The sequence below is a fragment of the Micromonas pusilla genome (genome assembly GCF_000151265.4).
Source record: "Micromonas pusilla CCMP1545 genomic scaffold MICPUCscaffold_2, whole genome shotgun sequence".
NCBI lineage: Eukaryota > Viridiplantae > Chlorophyta > Mamiellophyceae > Mamiellales > Mamiellaceae > Micromonas > Micromonas pusilla.
Genome location: NW_003315883.1, coordinates 410,762 through 429,329, shown reverse-complemented (window position 1 = coordinate 429,329; position 18,568 = coordinate 410,762). Strand labels below are relative to the sequence as shown.

Genomic DNA, 18,568 nt, shown 5'->3' with positions numbered 1-18,568 from the left:
CGGACGCGCACACGCGGCGCGCGCGAGCGACGCCGGCGCTACTTCTCATAATGGCGACGACGACGCGCGCGGGGGCGTTTGCGTGGAGCCCCCGGGACATCAGACGCGTCGCGCCTCGCCACGCCGCGCTCTCGACGAGGCGCGCGCGCGACGACGCGCTCGCCGCCGCCACGTCCGTCGTCCCGCGTCTTCGCGGCAATCGTCCGCTCGCGACGTCGCGCGCGGACGGCCGAGAACGCGCGGCGGTCACCGTCCGCGTCGCCGCGAACGCGATCGCGGGCGGGGAGAAAGGCAGCCGCGAAGACGAGGTGCGTCATCGCCGTCGCCGTCGCCGCGCGCGTCGCGTCGCGGTCGGGAATTCGTTCGCTCGCGCGCGAGCGCGCGCGCAAATCGTCGGCGGGGTCGGCGGGCGCTTTTTCCATCCTCCGCCGCCCGGCCCGCTCGCCGCGAGTCGAGTCGCGCGTCCCTCGCCCGCGCGCGCTGACGACGCCCGTCGCGACCCGCCCTCTCTTCCCCCGCCCCGAATCTCCCCGAATCGATCGCGTCGCAGACCTCCGTGTTCAGAGGCCGCGCGCGCGCGGCGAAGAACGCGCAGCGCGCCATCCAAGAGCGCATCCTGTCCTGCGAGGACGCGAACGCGGTGCTGGCCGTCGCGGGCGAGAGCGCGCGCGACTTCAGCGCGATCAACGCGGTGACCGCGCTGTATCGAATCGCGCGCGCGCTGACGTCGCGCGCGGGACGCGTGCGAAGGAAAGAGGCGGCGTTCGTCATCGCGGACGCGCGCTTCGCCGAGGCGCGTCCCGTCGTCGCCCCCACCCCCTCCCCCCCGCCGCGCGCTCGACGCGACGCGACGCGACGCGACGACCTCCCGCCCGCCCTCCCTCGGACGTCCTCCCCTCCGAGGCGGTCTGGTCTGGTCTGGTCTGGTCTGGTCGCTCTCGCGCCGCGCCGCGCGCCCGAGCGTCGCGTCGCGTCGCGTCGCGTTTCCCCTCGGTCTCCCCGGTTTCGACGCGCGCTCACACCGGTCCCCATACGACCGCGTTGGCGTGGTGAACGCCGTTCCTTAAGGACTTTGTTCGGTTCTCTCGATCGAATCGCGACGCCCCCTCCCCCCCTCTCCCCCCCGCGCCCAACCTTTCGACCGACCGACGGCCCCGCCCCGCCCCGCCCCGCCCACCCTCCCCGTCCCCTCTCGCGTCGTCGTCGCAGATTGTGTCCGCGGTGGAGGCGACGCACGGCGCGCTAGATCGCGGCGGACTCGAGAACCGCAAGTGGGCGTATCACAAGCTTCAACTCTCGAGCGAGCTCCGAGCGGCGGCGGCGATGAGCGTTCGCGCGTTGGACCGCGCGAAGGATCTTCAGGGCGACCTCATGGACGCGAGCGACGTCGAGGACGTGCTCCTCGCCGTCGAGGAGCTCGGGGACGTGTTCAACAAGGTCAACTGCAGCACGGCGTTGCACCGAGTGGCGCGGCTGTGCACGACGCCCGCGGCGGCGGGGTCGCCGAGACCGGACGTCGCCGCCGTCGCGCACGACGAACGGTTTCGCGCGCTGCTCGCGATGGTCGAGCGGAGCGCGCACGAGATGGAGATCGTGTCCATCTCCAACACGCTCTGGGCGTTCGCGCGGTTGAGGCTGCGACCGTCGGACGCGACGGTGTCCACGCTGGCGTCGCGCGCGGTGGACCAGTGCGCGGACGCGGAGCCGAGGCACCTGTCCACGGTGATGTGGGCGCTGGCGGTGCTCGGCCACGAGCCCAGGAGCCGCCTGCTCGCCGCCGTCGGCGATCGCGCGGGCGAGGTCGCCGCGAGCTTCCGCCCGCCCGACGTCGTGAACCTGCTCTGGGCGTACGCGCGGTGGCATCGCGGGTGCGTCGGAGGGTGCCCGGGGAGCGAGGGGCTCGTCGCGTCGCTCGCGCCCGTCGCCGTGAAGCGCGCGCTCGAGTACACGCCGTATCAGTGCGCGAACCTCGCGTGGAGCCTCGCGATGTTGGACGCGACGCTGCCGCCGAGGGTGGTGCGGGTCATCATCGACCGCGCGGCGTCGGACGCGGAGGGGCTGGACGACGTCGCGCTGACGCGGACGCTCTGGGTGAGACGCCGAACCGGCCTCGCTCGCGCTGTCGCTCTCGCTGTCGCTCGCGCTGTCGCTCGCGTTCTCGCTCGCGCTCTCGCTCGCGCTCTCGCTCGCGCTCTCGCTGTCGCTCTCGCTGTCGCTCGCGCTCTCGCTCGCGCTCTCGCTCTCGCTTCGCTTCTCGTCTCGTCTCGTCTCGTCTCCCGCCCAGCCCGGCGTTTTTTTTTACTTTCAACTCGACGCTCGTTGAACGTCTCGACCGGCGAGACGCGCGACTGACCGACGCGTTCGCCCGCCCCGCGCATCGCTTCGCCCGACCCCGAAGGCGGTGGGCGTGAAGGGAAACGCCGCGGACGCGAACGGCGGGGCGTTTCAGACGCTCCTCGCGGAGGCGGCGAGACGCGCGGCGGATCAGACGGGGACCGGGACCGGCGGCGCCGCCGCCGCCGCCGCCGCCGCGCGGGGTCGCGGGGGGGACGAGACCGTCGCTCGCGGGGACGGGGGCAAGAAGAGACCGGGGAAGAAGACGACGACGAAGAGAAGTCGCGGCGGCGGCATCGGGAGAGCCGGCGCCGCGGGCGTCCTGTGGGCGTGCGGAAAGCTCGAGGTGACGCCGCGACCGGGCGACGCGAACGCGCTCGTGGAACGTCTCTTGTGCGACGACGACGGCGACAGCGACGGCGATTGCGACGGCGGCGCGGGCGGCGCAGAGGCTCTGGAGCCGCAGGCGCTCGTGCACGGCGTGTGGGGCGTGGCCAGGATGGACGGCGTCACGGTGCGAGACGAGACCACTTCCCGCGCGTCGTCGCTCGAGGACGTTCTGTTCTCTCCTCGCGATCCCCGCGGGTTTTCTTTCGGTTTCTCTTCGCCGAAACCGTCGCTCTCTCTTTCCTCTCGACGCCGGTCCGGTCCGGTCCGCCGGCGAGACGCGTGACTGACTGATAACTGACCCGACCCGCGCGTTTCGTTTCGTTTCGTTTCTTTTCGTTTCGTTTCGTTCCCCCCACATCAGCTGAGCGCGTCGCATCGCGAGCGCGCGACGGAACACCTGAAACGCTTCGCGCGCGAGGGCGTCGTGACGACGGCGCACGCGGAGACGTTGCGCGCCGCCGCCACGGGCGCGGGGTTAGACCCCGTCGCCGTGGACGAGGCGCTGAATCTCGGCGCGCGCGCGTAGCGGATCGTTCGTGACGCGTTCACCATTCATCGTTACACCTCCAGTCGGTCGTCGCGCGGGCCAAACCAAACGTGCGCGTCCGACTCACTCGTTCGTCCGTCGCGCGCGCGCGTCAAAAAAACTCGGGTTCGTTTTCTTCTCGTCCCCCGCCACCCCCCGCCGCCGCCGCCCCTCTCGCCGCCTCACTCCACCGATCGCGTCCCGCGTCGAAGCGTGTCGATCAAGAACCTATTCTCGAGCGTCTTCACCGCCGCCCTCGCGGCGTTGTCCGCTGCCCCCGCGTGCCCGCCTTCTATCATCTCGTGGTACAACACGTCCTTCCCGATCCCCAACGCGCTGCACTTGTGCACGAAGCGTCTCGCGTGCGACGGGTGCACGCGGTCGTCCGCGGTGGACGTCGTGAAGAGCGTCGCGGGGAGATGCTCGCCGACGTTGGCGTCCGCCTCGCGCGCGCCTCGCTTGCGAATCGCGTCCTCGACGCCCTTCTCGAGGTTGTGGTAGGGCGAGTACTCGAGGAGAAACTCGCGCTCCGCCGCGTCGTTCGGGTCGCCGTACTCGTCGATCCACGACGGCCCGGACGTGAGCAGCACGTAGCGTTCCATGTCCAACAGCGGGCACTGCGAGACGACCGCGCCGAAGAGATGCGGGTAAAACGTCGTCATCGCGCCGGCGAGTAAACCGCCGTTGCTGCCGCCGACGCACGCGAGCGCGTTCGCCGTCGTCACGTTTCTCTGGCACAGGTCCTTCGCGACGGAGGAAAAGTCCTCGAACGCGCGCCAGCGTTTGGACTTCTTCGCCGCGCGGTGCCACTCCGGGCCGAATTCGCCGCCGCCGCGGATGCAGGTCAAGACGTAGTTGAAGCCGTTCGATAACAACGCGTATCCCGTCGTGGCACCGTATCCGGGGAGCATGGGAATCTCGAATCCGCCGTAGCCGTACATCACCGTGGGCGCGGGCGTCCCCGCGACGGTCCCGGCGCCGCGGACGAGAAAGTACGGCACCTCCGTGCCGTCGTCGCTCGTCGCGTGCGAGAGCTCGACGGACATCCCGGACGCGTCGAAGTGCGACGTGTTCTTCTTCAACGGCGTCGCGTCTTCCAGGTTCGGCGCCGAGGCGAGAGAGAGCGTCACCGGGGTGAGGAACCCGTCCGTCGTGACGAAGAGGTCGTTCGTGAAGTTCGAGTCCACCCCGGACGCGCTGAAGGACTGGCAGTCCGGGGCGACGTATTCCTTCACGAGCGAGAATCGCGACGACGCGGTCTCTCCTCCCTCTCCCTTCGCGGCGTTCGCGGCGCGTTTGTATTCAAACACGTACACCTTCGTGACCATGTTCTCGAGCGCGTGCACGAGAAGGTAGTCTCTCGTCTCCGAGCACCTGCCGTACGCGCATCGGTCGTTCGCGGGCGCGTACAGCACCGTGAACGCGTCGCGTTCGCCTCGCACGAACGCCGCCGCGGGATGCGCGAGGACGGTGCCGCTCGCGTACGACACGCCCTCCGGAAGCGATCCGCCCGGTCCCCAGCGCGACTTGCAGTGAATCACGACGTGGTCCGCGAACGTGCTGAAGGAAAAATCGCTCGGAACGTCCACCTTCACCATCTCCCCGGTGACGTCGTCCTCCGCGTAGTGCACGGTGTCGTAGAACGTCGCCGCGCGGTACCAGATCTTCGCGGGCGCGGAGTCGAGAGGCGTCAGTCGAACGCGAGTCAGTCACGAGGCGTCGAGGCGCGTCGAGGCGCGTCGGGATCCGTCGGGACCGAGCGGCGGGTGGAGAGAAACGCGCGCGGGGACGGGCGCGAGAGAGATACAGAAACAGAAACAGTAACAGAAACAGAGACAGAAACAAAACGGCGACGGCGCGCGCCTTATACCGCGTCCCCTTGTCCCAGTACGCCATCCCCGCGGCGACGACGTCTTTCGGTTCGCCGCGCCAAATCTCCCTCGCGTCTTCGAGCTTCGTCCCTCGCCGCCACTCTGCGATCGTGAGCGGGTAGCCGCTCGGGGACACCGTCCCTTCCCCGCGGTCGACGCCGACCCACGCGACGTCGCGGTCGACCCAGCAGAAGTTGTTCTTTCCCTCGGGTAAGACGAACGCGTCTTCGTCCTGCGGCCGCGAGAGGGAACGAACGAACGATCGGTCGGTCGGTTTGGTTGGTCGGGTTGATTCGATTCGAATCGATTCGATTCGCGACGAGATCGCGAGCGCGGTCGGAGGGATGCTAGTTAGACGACGCGACGTGGGCGGCGCGTCGCGCGGTGGTCGAGGTTCGCGCCCGCCCGCCGCGCGTCCACCCGCGCGCGCACCTCGGGAGAGACGAAACGCTTCTCGACGACGTCGAACTCTCGCGTGACGCACGCGTCGCCGCCGCCGTCGCTGACGCGTTCGTTGTTACGAAAAAAGTGTACGTACGGTATCGGTCAGTTGAAAGGCGGTGACGCGATCAAATGTACGTGCCCTGTAGGGCTACAGTACTGTACACTACAAAAAGTTGAAACCGATAGAACCGAGGGGTTGCGGTTGTACTGGAAAGCAGAAAACGTAAACGCGCGCGCGGCGCGCACCTGAGCTTCACGACGCAGCGGTCGACGCGTCGCTCTTGCCCCGGGCCGTAGTCCAAGAACGACGGCCCTTTCCACACCCAAGACCGGCCCTCTTTCTCTGCGAGCGCGTCCACGTCGAGCACGGTCTCCCACGCGGGGTCCTCCTTCGCGAACTCCGTCATGGTGGTGCGTCGCCAGATCCCTTTGAGGTGGTCTTGATCTTGCCAAAAGTTATATACGAGGTCGCCGCGCGCGCGGACGTTCGGGATCTTCTTCTTGTCGTCGTAGATGGCCCTCAGCGCGGCGAACATCGGGTCGTCCTCGATCGCGCGGTCGGGGCCGACGATCGCGCGCAGCGCGCGCGCGTTCTCCGATTCGACCCAACGCATCGACCGCTCGCTTCGCAGGTCCTCGAGGAAGACGTCCTCGGGCGGCGGCGGCGTCGCGTCGCCGTGGTCGTCGCCCGCGGGGTCGCCGCTCGCGTCGCGCGGGGGCATCGTCAAAGAGGCGGAGGAGACGAGCCGCGCGGCGCGGGGGAGCGGCGGCGGACGCGCGTCGACGCGCACGCGCGCGAGGCGGACGCGACTTTGCGCGCGCGACGGCGAGACGAGACGCGCGGTCGGGATCGACGTGGCGGTCGACGCGATCCGCCGCGCGGCGAAGGCGAAGGCGACGCGAGCGTACGTGATCGAATCCGCGCGCGACGCGTCTTCTGTTCTCGGACCGAGGACGAGCGCGCGGGGGAGGCGCCGTCGGATCTACTCTGCCCGCGAGACGAGCGTTCGTTCGTCGAACGCGAACTTCGCCGCGCGTGGTTTCAACATCGGCCGGGAAGTACTACACGTAGTGTACGTGTCCTGTGTACGTGTAGTGTACGTGTACTGTACAGCCGTGCCCGAATACGTCACATTTGGCCGGAAAGGCTGCTTAATAAACAACGTACACGTACGTGTACGTACACGTACAACGCGTTACAGTATGCCATACTGTACGTGCACAACGTATGTGTAGTACTTTCGTACGAAAGTACGAAAGTACATTGCTACATAGTACATACTCTCTTAAATTCACTTGAAAGGGGAGCACCTATTTTGAAAGCAAATCCGAGTTAAATCTCCTTTAAACACACAATCTCATCAGCCTCATTCTCGGGTGTATAGAAGAATTTTTTTGAGTAGGCCCTACTTATTTATTTAGAAGGTACCTTTTTTTTTGGCGGTAAGTTACAACTTATTCATCAAATACTCATTTATTTACACTTTTTGGATACATACAGTACACGAATTTATACTCAATAAAATACTCACTAAATAAATTTCCGGTGGTCTAGCTTAATTTTCACACCTACGTGTACACGTACACGTACACGTACAGTAAGTGAGCTTATTAAAGGTTAGGCGATATAAATACAAAAATGACGACGACCTACACCTGCCGAGAAATTATCAACACGAAGAACCTGAACCGCATCTTGAAGGCTAAGAAGACCGACCACGACACGCTCACGGAACTGAAGAAGATGAAGCGACGCTTGAAGAATACGAACCAGCACGAGATACATTTCTGTCTCTCCAAGGACGGCGAACAGGCGGGTCGGCTGTACCCCAAGCGGGGTGCGGTGTCCCTCCAGAACCTTAAGGGAGATGTGCGAAAAGCCCTCTCGCACGACACCTACACCGATGTGGATATGGTGAATGCCCACCCCACAATCCTCAGCCAACTCTTTGAGAGGGAAGGTCTCACCTGCCCTCACCTAGGGAGGTATGTCGCCGAGCGTGAAGCCTGTCTCGCAGAGACGGGAATGACCCGCAAAGACGCTAAAACGGCCTTCATACTGCTTATGTATGGGGGCAAACCTCGTGAAAACGCAACCCCTTTTATGACTGATTTTCACACCGAATTGATGCTTAACGCAGCCGCAGTTTTGGACTTGGTAAGGGCCACGGCGCCAGCGACGCCGCCAGCGACGCCAACGACGACAACAACAGCTGCGATCACAACAGATGTAAGCCCCGATGATGTTGACGAGCACGAATCCGTGCCATCAGAACCGGAGGTCCATATCTTTCCGTTATAGACAACCGCGGCGAGCTTGGTGCCGTCGCACGAGGAGGTGATGGCCCACCAGCGTTTCGTAGCTCCCGTGGACGTGTCCTCGGTCCAGGTCGCTCCAGAATCAGTGGAGGTCCATATCTTTCCGCCATCGACAACCGCGGCGAGCTTGGTGCCGTCGCTCGAGGAGGTGATGTCATACCAGCTTTTCGTAGCTCCCGTGGACGTGTCCTCGGTCCAGGTCGCTCCAGAATCAGTGGAGGTCCATATCTTTCCGCCATCGACAACCGCGGCGAGCTTGGTGCCGTCGCTCGAGGAGGTGATGGAACTCCAGGCTTTCGTAGTTGCCCGAGAGGTCCATGTTGCTCCAGAATCAGTGGAGGTCCATATCTTTCCGCCATCGACAACCGCGGCGAGCTTGGTGCCGTCGCTCGAGGAGGTGATGGAACTCCAGGCTTTCGTAGTTGCCCGAGAGGTCCATGTTGCTCCAGAATTAGTGGAGGCCCATATGTTTCCGTTATAGACAACCGCGGCGAGCTTGGTGCCGTCGCTCGAGGAGGTGATGCCATGCCAGTTTTGCGTAGTTGCCCGAGAGGTCCACGTTGCTCCAGAATCAGTGGAGGTCCATATCTTTCCGCTTTTGACAGTCGCGGCGAGCTTGGTGCCGTCGCTCGAGGAGGTGATGAAATCCCAGGTTTGCGTAGCTCCCACGGACGTCCAGGTCGCTCCAGAATCAGTGGAGGTCCATATGTTTCCGTTATAGACAACCGCGGCGAGCTTGGTGCCGTCGCTCGAGGAGGTGATGCCACGCCAGGTTTCGGAAGCTCCCACGGACGTGTCCTCGGTCCAGGTCATAGAGGCATTCGTGGGCGCGATCGCAAACAACGTCAAAAACAAGGTCAGAAACAAGCGGTATCTTTTTGACGCGGCCCGTGGGGTGTTCCTCCAGTTTTGGAAGACATTCATCTCGTTCGGCGGGGGCATCGTGCCTGGGGACGGCGGGGGCGGTGAAAAGTGAGGAAGATACCTAATTTGCGGGGGAAACACGGGAAATCGGCGAGGCAAAAAAGTTCAGTAAAAGTTCAGTCAAGTTTGATAGCAGTACAGTACGTGTACGTTCGTACAGCTTGTGTCTATACAGGGGCTTCGCTCCAGTCTGCTAGACACCAAAAAATAGGCGATATCACTGTTTGCAGAACTGAAGTGGCCAAAAATTGAAACCGATTTTCATCCCGCGTGAACGGGAAGGGATTTTCGGTCGATCGCGAAATCGATTTCCGGCTCCTTTCCGCACCCGCGCGCGCTCGATTCGCTCCGCCCTGATCGCGACACGCCCCACGCCGAGTCGGGAACGATCTCTGGACTGGTATGTGCTCGCGCCGCGGTCGAAAAGTCGCCCATGGCCCGCGCGGGGGGGGCGCGAGCACGATGTCGTCTACAGATCTGGAAGGGACGGTGAAAAGGGATTTTGGGCTTTTTCTCAAATCCGATTTCGATTTTGGCCACTTCAGTTCTGCAAACAGTGATAATTGGGGGAAATGAAAATAAGTTTAAAACACACACTGTACAGTACGTGTACGTGTACAGATATGTACGAAGGTACCCACGAAGGTACATCACGTAACAGTCACGTAACTACGTATGTAGGGCTACTGTAGGCGCTCGGTGTCGGTCGAGACTGGTCGTGACTATTGACGCGCGAGCGTAGCGCGCGCGCGCGTAGTGAGACGTTATACCTTTAAAATACAACGCGCTGTGGGTATCGGATAGACTTCTTGGTTGGTCGCGACTCGGTCGCGAGTAACACCGTGTCGTGTCACTTCTTCGGTTCGTTTACGTTCGTTTACGTTTCTTCCCCTCCGTCGCTCGTATGAGCTCATCGAAAGGGGTTCTTCGGCGAGCGCCGTGGACCCGGAAGCGGCGGCAGCGACGCGACCGCGGGCGACGCGGACGCGACGACGGGCGTGATGTCCACCACGCTCGTGGGATACTCCGCGCTCCCCGGGAAACCGCGCATCATCGGCCGAGTCATCGCGTCGCCGCAGCCGTCGCTGCCGCCGCCGTCGCTGCCGCGTTCGCTCGGCGCGTCCTCGGCGGCGCCGTCGCCGCCGTCGCTGCCGCCGGGGACGGTCCCGACGTGCGCGCAGCACGCGCTCGCGCCGCCGGTCGCGGCCCCGACCGGGACGCTCAGGTTAAACAGCGCGTGGCCCAAGATGAGGCCGAGGACGACGCCCGCGAACAGCACCGCGTGGTACGTCATGCTGATCAACATGAGGAGGTATCCGCACGTGACTTGAACCGCGTACATCGCGAGCGACTGCGCCTTGACGGACGCCGCCGCGCGTCGCGCCGCGGCGTCGCCGCTCTCTCCCCAGCGTTCCGCTTTCGCTTTCGCCCTCTCGAGAGCGCTCTTCGCGGTCTTCTGGCGCTTGCGCCGCGCCGCCGCGAGCGCCTCCACGGCGACGCCGATCGCGATCGTGACGAAGAAGGCTGCGAAGAGCTCGCCGACGGTGGACAGCTTGAGATTTTTCTCGAGAAAGATGACGCACGGGCCGTCCTCATTCCCCCACCCGAGAAAGCCGTCCATGTACATGGACGTGCCCGCGATCTTGGAGTTGCAGATCTCCCCGGACCCACCCCCGTCGTTCCCCTTCCCGTAGTCCGAGGCGACGCACTGGGTCTTGCAGTCGTAGCAGTGGCCCTCCCCGGTCTGGTCCGGCCACACGAGGCCGGCGCCGCTGACGCACTTGGCCACCTCCGGGGACGCGCACCCGCCCGCGGGCTCGTCGACGCACGTCAACCAGCAGTACACCTTGCCGGCCGCGCACCCGCTGTCGTCCTGGAGTCTTCTGCGGCGCGTGATGGACGTCAGCGCGCCGTCGTCGTGGTGGGGAAGCGGCGCGCACGCGGCGGCGGCCAAGACGCCTCTCCCGTCGTCGTCGTCGTCGTCGCCGCCGCCGCCGCCGAAGGCTTCCGCGGCGTTCTCGTGCCACTCCCCGAACGTCAGCGGCGCGCCGTCGCCGCTCGTCGCCGTCGGGTGCTTCGCGTCCGGGGGCGGGAGGATCATCCGCCCGAACCACGCGCGCGACGTCCCGGGCGAAGACGCGGCGCCGCCGTCTAGAGACATCTCGTGCGTCGGCACGGCGAGCGGCGAATTCGACGGCGACGACGCGTCCTCGCCCCCCGGCGGCGGCAACGGCAGCCACGCGCGCGCAGCCTCGCCGAGCATGACGACGATCGCGTCGGGGGGGAGCTCGGGCGAGCGACCGCCGATTTTCAACCCGCGGGCGCCTCTCGCGTCGCTCTCGCTCTCGCTTTCGAGTTCGAGTTCAGGAGAGACCATCAGCGCGGGGGTCATCACGATCGCGATCCCCACGTCCGTGTGCTCGCCTTTCCCCCTGAGTCCGGGCGGCGCGCTCGGATCCTCAGGGGGCGGCGGATCCGCGGCGGAGGCGTCTTCCTCGGTCGCCGCCGCCGCCGCCGCCGCCGCCGAAAAAAACGACGCTTCTTCTTCGTCGCCGGCGTCGGGGGCGCTCCGGTCGTTCGCCGTGAACACGTGGAAGTGGTCCAACGACGACTCCGAGTCCACGGCCGCGCGGAAGAACCCGCCGGTGTCGTACCCGAGCACCGCGTCCAGTCTCGGGAGCGCCGCCGCCGCCGCCGCGTCCGCGGCGCGTCTCAGCGACTCCAACGCGTCGATCGTCGCGTCGCCGCATCGCGCGTCCAGCGCGCTCGGCAGCCGCGCGCTCGATCGCGCCGCGACCGTCGCGCGCGTGAACGCGCCGCGGCCGCCGTGCGTCTCGTCCCAGCCCGCGGCGCGGCGCATCGGCGCGTCGTCCGCGGTCGCGCAGCGCGCGAGGACGCGCAGCGCTTCGACGCGCGCGGCGGCGTAGCCCGGGACCCCGCGGACGAGCATCGCGCCGGGGGCGTCGTCGCCGACGAACGCGGCCGCGACGACGCGGTCCGCTCGCCCGGCGACGAGGTCCGCGGCGTTGGCTTGCGGGAGGAGGAGCGGGTCCGGCGACGCCGCGGACGCGCTCGCGGAGGACGCCGGCGCGAGGAGGAGGAACAGCGCGAGGATCATCGCGGCGAGCGACGACGACGACGACGACGACGACGACGACGGCATCTCGGAAGCGCCGCCGATAGTGTTATTAGGGTACGAGTATCGATTTTTTTTTTGCCAAAATCGTAGCGCGTACACGTACACGTACAGTAACGTGTACTGTACGTGACTACGTGTACTGTACACTAAGTTCAACTTACAGTGTACGAGTAGCGCAGGTCAGTTCTTGGATCCCGAGTCATCTGTCACCATTCTCGGATACGTCGCGGCGTTTCGGCTTCTATGGTTTTTTAGTCTGATCGAGTTAGCGCAACTGGTCTATTCGGAAAATGGCAACTGCTGAGAGCCTTATCCCCATCTGCCGAGTCATCACGGAGCTGGGTAAAACCTGAGCGCAGGATCCGCGCGGAACCCTCACACCACGCGACGCGTCACGCATCACACGCACCGCCGATCTCTCAACGACAATGGCCATCTCCATGAGCGCCGCATTCGGTTCCGTCGCGTCCCTCCGCGCGGACGTCAAGACGCGTCGCGGCGCGCGCACGTCCGTCGTCGTCGTTCGCGCCTCGGGCCGCACCGCGGGATTCAAGAACAACGCGCGCACGAAGCACGACTCGTACAACGAGCACCACGGCCCCGAGTACATGAAGCACGCGGGCCTGGACACGCTCCCGGACGAGCGCGCGCGCAGGCACGCGTACTACGACAAGCGCACCGCGAACGTGCAGCACCACTTCCGCGGGAGCATCGGCATGGACGATTGGCTCTTCCGCGTCGAGAACAAGCTCGCGCAGGTGCGCGAAACCTCGACAGATGGATCGGATCGACTCGATCGATCGATCGACGTCGCGCGCGTTCCTCGCTCTGCGCATCCCTCGCCCGCCCTCGACGACCCTCGCCCTCGATGCCGCTCGATCGAACCCCGCCGACCCCCGTCGTCGCCCGCCGCGATCCGCACGACGCGCCGATCGCAGACGACTGACCCCCGAGCGACGCGAACCGCGAACCACTTCCCCCTCCCGCCGCCCCCGCCCCGCGTCAGTTCGGATTCACCGGAGATAACACGATCGCGCACACGAACTTTTGCCGCGACGAGATCACCGCGCCGCTGAAGAACGGCATCCACGAGATGTTCGGATACGCCATGGACGTCGACGGCCTCGCCGGGTTCACCGCCGCGGGTCTCACGGGCCTGGGCGCGGGCATGTCGCACTCCCCGACGGAGTGGCAGACGGGGAAGGAACGGTACGTGTTCTTCGCCATGCCGCACATCGCCGTCGACTCCGCGGGCAACCCGGGAGACTGCATCCGCGCGGGTCGCGCGGGGTGCTCGCACGCGTGCGGCGCGCTCATCAAGCTCCAGCCCAAGTTCACGGAGCTGAGGGCGGGCGGGATGCAGATCCGGCCCGTCGGGTCGTGCGACGCGATGGATCCCGAGTACTCGCTTCTCGAGTCCAGGATGCTCCGCGCGGTGCAGCCGTCCGAGGTGCCCGCGGAGGGGTTCGACCTCGTCCAAGTCACGAAGCTCGCTGACAGCGTGATCCAGCAGGACATGGAGGCGCTCGTCCGCGCGTCCGTGGACCCGGGGAAGGCTGACTTCGCCGTGGTCACCGGCGTGCAGATTCACTCGTACGGACACACCCTGGACGAGTGGCACCCGAACATGGAGTACATCTGCCCCACGTCGATGTACGTCGTCGTGAACGGGCAGAGGCACGACATCAACCTGCTCGAGGATTGCCCTCCGCCTGCGCCGAGGCAGCTTTTCGCGCTGCGCGGCGGCGACGTCGTGCTCGAGACCCCGGAGTCGATGCCGCCGGCTGTCGGCACGTATCACGCCGCGCACTGATCAGGATCCGCCGCGACGACGCGACGACACGACGACGAGGAGGAGGAGGAGGAGGAGGCGGAGGAGGAAGATTGGACGGGGGTTCTTCGGGCGTTGGGTATCGGATCGAGCGAGCGAGGGAGCTGAGGGCGCGGGGCGGGAACGCGACGCGACCGTCCGAGCGCGAGCGGTATAAATACGAACATGAATATTATTCCATCTCTCCTTCTTCGGAGCTCAGCCGCGAGCGCGATTCTTTCGAGACTTCGCTCTCGTGACGTGCGTTCACTCGTCCATCTTCAGCATGAGATGGTACGTGCCATCCGTTCTCTAGGTACACGACTGGTACACGTACGTGTACTGTAGGCAGGGGCTACGTGAGTGCTACGTGTACAGCTGTACACGTACACGTACACGTACACCGCGTTACAACCGCCCGTACAACGTTACTGTCGAGCTGAGTCTTTTTGTAATCAGATCTACAGTAGTGTACACGTAGGGTTAGAGCTCAGTCTTTTTGTAATCAGATCTACACAAGGGCCTACTGTACGTGTACACGTACACGTACGTTGTACTTTCGTACGAAAGTAGTTGTACTTTCGTACGAAGGTACGAAAGTACTTTCGTACCTTCGTACGAAAGTACTTTCGTACGAAAGTACGAAAGTACGAAAGTACTTTCGTACAAAGTACTTTCGAAAGTACTGTACTTTCTACGCAGGCCACTTATTAACACTTGACGAAGGGGATCTCGGTGCGGTGAACAAACCCACCTTCTTTGGATACAAAGTCGGGTACGGGGACGGTGCGATGAACGTTGATTACGTCTACGAAACACTTCCTGCTTTCAATGCCGCTTTTGAATCAACTAGTGATGTACTCTCGAAAGTACGAAAGTACTTTCGAAAGTACTTTCGTACGAAAGTACTTTGTACGAAGGTACTTTCGTACTTTCGTACGAAAGTACTTTCGTACGAAGGTACGAAAGTACTTTCGAAAGTACTTTTCGAGAAAGGTTGTTCTACAACTACACGTGTACAGTAGGCTACATGTACTTTCGTACGCGAAAGTACCTTCGAAGGTACGAAAGTACCTTCGTAGACCTTTGCTCTTCTCGTTCACAACGCCGAAGGAGGCACCGCGAGACCGCGCGCGTCATGTTCGCCCGTCTCCTCGTCCTCGTCCTCGTCCTCGCGGCGCGCGGCGCGGACGCCGACGGCGGCGGAGCCGCGTGCGCGACGTCCTCCATCGGATACGCGTGCTCGGTCGCTCTCGAGAGCGGGATGAACCTCCACTGGACGCTCGGCCCCGCGGACGCGACGTCGCAGGTCGCCTCGGTGGCGGACGGCGACATCGCGATCGCGCTCGCGGGGACGAGCGACGGCATTGTGGGCGTGTCGTTCCCCTCGGCGCACGCCATGTCGCCCGCGAACGCGGTGCTGGGGTGGATCAACGCCGACGGAAGCGGCGGCTCGATCGGGCCGTACGCGATGACGTCACGGTCGACGCCGAGCAGCGGCGGGCTCGCGCTGTCGTCCTCGTCCGTGACCAAGTCCGGCGGGGTCACGATCATCTCGTTCGCGACGACGCGCTCGGCCGTCATGACCGACGACGCGCATCGTCTCGGGTACGTCGGGTGGGCGAGAGCGACCTCGAAGGCGAACGTCAAGCACGACGTCTCGAAGGGCACGGTGTATCTCAACTACCTCACCGGGAACGCGGGTGCGTGCGTTTCGTCATTCATTCATTCGTTCGTTCGTTCGTTCGCAAACGTCTTACGCCCGCCCCTCTCCGCATGGCCCTTCCCCTCCTCGGTTTCGACGTCAGATTTGATCGCGTTCCATTTCGACCGACCGACGGAACGAAACGGCCCGCGCCCTCAGACAGCCACACGGACGTCGCGCTCGAGACGCACGGCGCGCTCATGACGGCGGCGTTCGCGTTCTTCTTCCTCGGAAGCGCGATCGCGCTGACGAAGAAGGCGTCGTGGATGCCATGGGCCGGCGGCGAAACCAAGACGTGGCTCTACGCGCACGTGACCGCGCACGCGGTCGGCGTCGGGCTGGCGTGCGCCGGTCTCGTCGAGATCTTCACCGGTCGAACCTACGATCCGTTCGCGTGGGAGGGCGCGGACGGCGTCGTCAAAGCGCACGGGGTGCTGGGGATGATCGTCGCGTGCGCGCCCGCGCTGCAGGCGGCGTTCGCGTACGCGATGCGCAACGATAAAAAGAAGAAGAAGAAGCACGCAAGAGACGACGACGACGGCGACGACGGCGGCGGCGGCGGCGGCGAGCTCCTCGCGCGCGAAGCGCAGCCGCCGCCGCCGCCGCCGAAGACGTCCGCGCCGCGTCGCGCGCACGTCGTCGGCGGATGGGTCGTCGTCCTCGGTGGCTCGACCAACGTCGTCGTCGGCGCGTCCCTGCTGAACGACCAGACCGGGGAGGACGCCTCGGCGTTCTCCGCCGTCGGGTGGGCGCTCGCGATCGCGTCCATCGCCGCGGTGGCGGCGGCGCGCGGGCGGGGATTTTGCCGCGAGGAGAAGACCGTCAGGGATTACTAGCTAGCTAGGTCTGTCTTATAGCTAGTTTACACGTAGTTGGATTTCGTACTTCCGGAAGTACTTCCACACTACACTTGTACAGAACGCGCGCGTGAGAGAATACGGCGTCGGGGGATGGGGGGAAGGCGTCGAGACGTCGAACGACGAACGAGAGAGAGAGAACGCTCTTCGCCTCCGAACGATGACGCGGCGATGAACCTTCTTCCTCGCTCTACTGTAGGGGATTGAAACCGTGGGGTGGACGGAGAGATGCGCCGGGCAAAGTCCTTAAGGATCGGCGTTCACCACGCCGACGTGGTCGTACGGGGACCAGTGTATAAAATAATAGCATCCGTCCCTGTCCCCGTCGTCGCGTCGCGTCGCGTGTCCTTCGCGTCGTCACGCGGGCAGCGTCGAGTCGTCCGCGGGGTAACTCCCGAGCACCCTAAAAAATGTCGTCTGCTCCTGCAGATGCCTCAGCGCGTTCTGCGCGTTCTCGTCCGCCATGCTCGCGTCGAAGTCGACGTAGAACAAGTACATGAACTGCATCCCGCCGCTGCCATCCTTTCGAGACCCGCTCACCGGGTTCCACCGCATCGGCCGCGACTCCACCTTCGTGAGGTTGATGTCTCTCAGCGCGAAGCACGACAGCGCCTTGAACAGCGCGCCGCTGCCCTCTCGCAGGCTGCACACGATCGACGTCTTGTACGGCACGCCCTCGCGCGGCGGAAGCGGCTCGCGCGCGAGCGCCAGGAACCGAGTCACGTTGGACTCGTCGTCCTGAATGTCCTCGTCGTACACGTGCATCCCGTACAACTCCGCCGCGCGACGCGACGCGATCGCGGCGTGCCCGAACAGGCCTTCGCGTTGGATGTGCGCCGCCGCGCCCGCGGTGTCGTCGAACTCCTCCTTCACCACGCCTGAGGGAGAAGATCGGATCGATCGAATCGAAACGAAACGAATCGAATCGAATCGTCAGACGGAGGCGGCGCGGACGCGCGGGCGTATTGGCGGGCGCGGCGCGGCGGCGGGATCGAAACCGCGGGGCGGCGGGCGGGCGGGCGGGCGGGCGGAGAGAAACGACGGGACGGGAAGAGTGCGTCGAGTCCGTCCTCCTCGAGGAACGGCGCGCGCCGCGCCAACGAACGAACGAACGAACGAACGAACGAACGTTGCTAGGACGCGCCCACCCACCTAGTCTCGTGAGGTACCCGTCGCACTGCGAGAGCGCCTGCGGGTGCGACAGCGCCCTGGCGAGGGCCGTTCCACACGAAACACGTTCATCGGTCAGTTGAAAGGGACCCACGCGATCAGACGATGAAACCGAGGGGAGATGGGTGAAAGCGACACGCGCAGAACGCACCTGGTCAGCGCGCTCTTCTCCTGCCCCGGCAGCGCGAGGAGACAGTGTCGGACTTTGAAGTACACCTCGCCGACGATGTGCAGCCGGTGCGTCAGCACGAGGTCGTAGTTGCGGTGGATGCTCCCGCCGAGGGAGTTTTCAAAGGGAAGCACCGCGCGGTCCGTCGAGAACTGCTCCGTGGACTGATTCGATGCGATGCGATGCGATTCGATTCGATGCGATGCGATGCGATTCGATGCGATTCGATTCGATGCGATGCGATTCGATTCGATTCGATTCGATTCGATTCGACGATCGATCGATCGACGACGCGGAGGTCAGCGTGGTGGGTGAAGCGATCGGTCAGTCGAACGTCTTACCGGTCAAACGTACGTTGAAAGGGAAGTGCGGGTGAAGAGTGACGACGGGGAAAGTCCTTAAGGAACGGCGTTCACATCGCGAACGGGGTCGTATGGGAAGCAGTCTCACCGCCGCCGCCTCGATCGATCGCGCGCGCGACGGATCGATCGATCGAACGGGGGTCAGCGTCGGATCCGCGCGGGCGCGGGCGCGTGGGACGGCGACATCGACGGCGACGGCGCGTCGGAGAGGGCGAAAGCGCGGCGACGGCGGAGGCGGCGGCGGCGGGGGGACGCGCGCGACCGAGTCGCGTCGCGTCCGCGTCGCGAGGATAGGACCGCGTCGATCGCGCGCGTCGCGTCGCGTCGCGTCGCGTCGACGGACGGTCGACGACGGACGCGCGCGCGCGGACGAGCGGAGCGCGGAGCGCGGAGCGGGGAGCGCGCGCACCTCGAACGCGTCCTCGAACTGCTCGCACGGCCGCGGCTCGCACGTCGGGTACGCCTCCAGCGCCGCGGCCTCGCTGTACGCGCCGGGAACGCCCTGGTAGGCGACGAGGATCTTCTTCTCGGACGGCGACGCGCTCGCG

At 64.8% G+C, this 18,568-nt stretch overlaps 7 protein-coding genes across 7 annotated transcripts; 4 read left to right on the top strand and 3 right to left on the bottom strand.

Annotated features, from left to right (window-relative positions):
* Positions 1–50: 50 nt before the first annotated feature.
* MICPUCDRAFT_55161 (uncharacterized protein) lies at positions 51–3,007 on the top strand (the record flags this gene model as incomplete). The annotated part of the gene is made up of 4 exons (XM_003056253.1): positions 51–308; positions 551–931; positions 1,210–2,271; positions 2,399–3,007. 4 exons carry the CDS (start codon positions 51–53, stop codon positions 3,005–3,007), a joined length of 2,310 nt encoding a protein of 769 aa, XP_003056299.1.
* Positions 3,008–3,259: 252 nt separating this feature from the next.
* MICPUCDRAFT_45223 (uncharacterized protein) lies at positions 3,260–6,537 on the bottom strand. Its single transcript, XM_003055858.1, has 5 exons — positions 5,812–6,537; positions 5,554–5,623; positions 5,105–5,353; positions 3,730–4,866; positions 3,260–3,672 (listed from the first exon to the last, which is right to left on the bottom strand). The coding sequence occupies exons 1-5, from the start codon at positions 6,285–6,287 to the stop codon at positions 3,433–3,435; spliced, it is 2,172 nt and encodes a 723-aa protein (XP_003055904.1). The 5' UTR covers positions 6,288–6,537; the 3' UTR covers positions 3,260–3,432.
* A 531-nt stretch (positions 6,538–7,068) lies between these two features.
* MICPUCDRAFT_64129 (uncharacterized protein) lies at positions 7,069–7,867 on the top strand (the record flags this gene model as incomplete). Its single annotated transcript, XM_003056252.1, has 1 exon — positions 7,069–7,867. Exon 1 carries the CDS (start codon positions 7,205–7,207, stop codon positions 7,865–7,867), a length of 663 nt encoding a protein of 220 aa, XP_003056298.1. The 5' UTR covers positions 7,069–7,204.
* Positions 7,868–9,718: 1,851 nt separating this feature from the next.
* MICPUCDRAFT_55157 (copper transporter family) lies at positions 9,719–11,971 on the bottom strand (the record flags this gene model as incomplete). Its single annotated transcript, XM_003055857.1, has 1 exon — positions 9,719–11,971. The coding sequence occupies one exon, from the start codon at positions 11,969–11,971 to the stop codon at positions 9,719–9,721; it is 2,253 nt and encodes a 750-aa protein (XP_003055903.1).
* A 399-nt stretch (positions 11,972–12,370) lies between these two features.
* MICPUCDRAFT_46507 (uncharacterized protein) lies at positions 12,371–13,968 on the top strand. The gene is made up of 2 exons (XM_003056251.1): positions 12,371–12,705; positions 12,954–13,968. Exons 1-2 carry the CDS (start codon positions 12,376–12,378, stop codon positions 13,758–13,760), a joined length of 1,137 nt encoding a protein of 378 aa, XP_003056297.1. The 5' UTR covers positions 12,371–12,375; the 3' UTR covers positions 13,761–13,968.
* A 927-nt stretch (positions 13,969–14,895) lies between these two features.
* Positions 14,896–16,298, top strand: MICPUCDRAFT_38408 (uncharacterized protein; the record flags this gene model as incomplete). The annotated part of the gene is made up of 2 exons (XM_003056250.1): positions 14,896–15,460; positions 15,622–16,298. 2 exons carry the CDS (start codon positions 14,896–14,898, stop codon positions 16,296–16,298), a joined length of 1,242 nt encoding a protein of 413 aa, XP_003056296.1.
* A 378-nt stretch (positions 16,299–16,676) lies between these two features.
* MICPUCDRAFT_13723 (uncharacterized protein) lies at positions 16,677–18,543 on the bottom strand (the record flags this gene model as incomplete). Its single annotated transcript, XM_003055856.1, has 4 exons — positions 16,677–17,197; positions 17,472–17,527; positions 17,641–17,822; positions 18,430–18,543. Coding segments are annotated over 4 exons (873 nt in total), but the record flags the coding sequence as incomplete, so codon positions are not given.
* Positions 18,544–18,568: the final 25 nt, after the last annotated feature.

Bases quoted from the DNA above. Each gene is read 5' to 3' on its own strand.
- MICPUCDRAFT_45223 (XM_003055858.1), bottom strand. From the start codon at position 6,287: ATGCCCCCGCGCGACGCGAGCGGCGACCCCGCGGGCGACGACCACGGC. The intron at 5,624-5,811 runs GTGCGCGCCGCG...CGAACGCGTCAG, and splicing joins CGCTGCGTCGTGAAGCTCAG to CGACGGCGGCGGCGACGCGT. The intron at 5,354-5,553 runs GTGCGCGCGCGG...TCGCGGCCGCAG, and splicing joins AGCGTTTCGTCTCTCCCGAG to GACGAAGACGCGTTCGTCTT.
- MICPUCDRAFT_46507 (XM_003056251.1), top strand. From the start codon at position 12,376: ATGGCCATCTCCATGAGCGCCGCATTCGGTTCCGTCGCGTCCCTCCGC. The intron at 12,706-12,953 runs GTGCGCGAAACC...GCCCCGCGTCAG, and splicing joins TCGAGAACAAGCTCGCGCAG to TTCGGATTCACCGGAGATAA.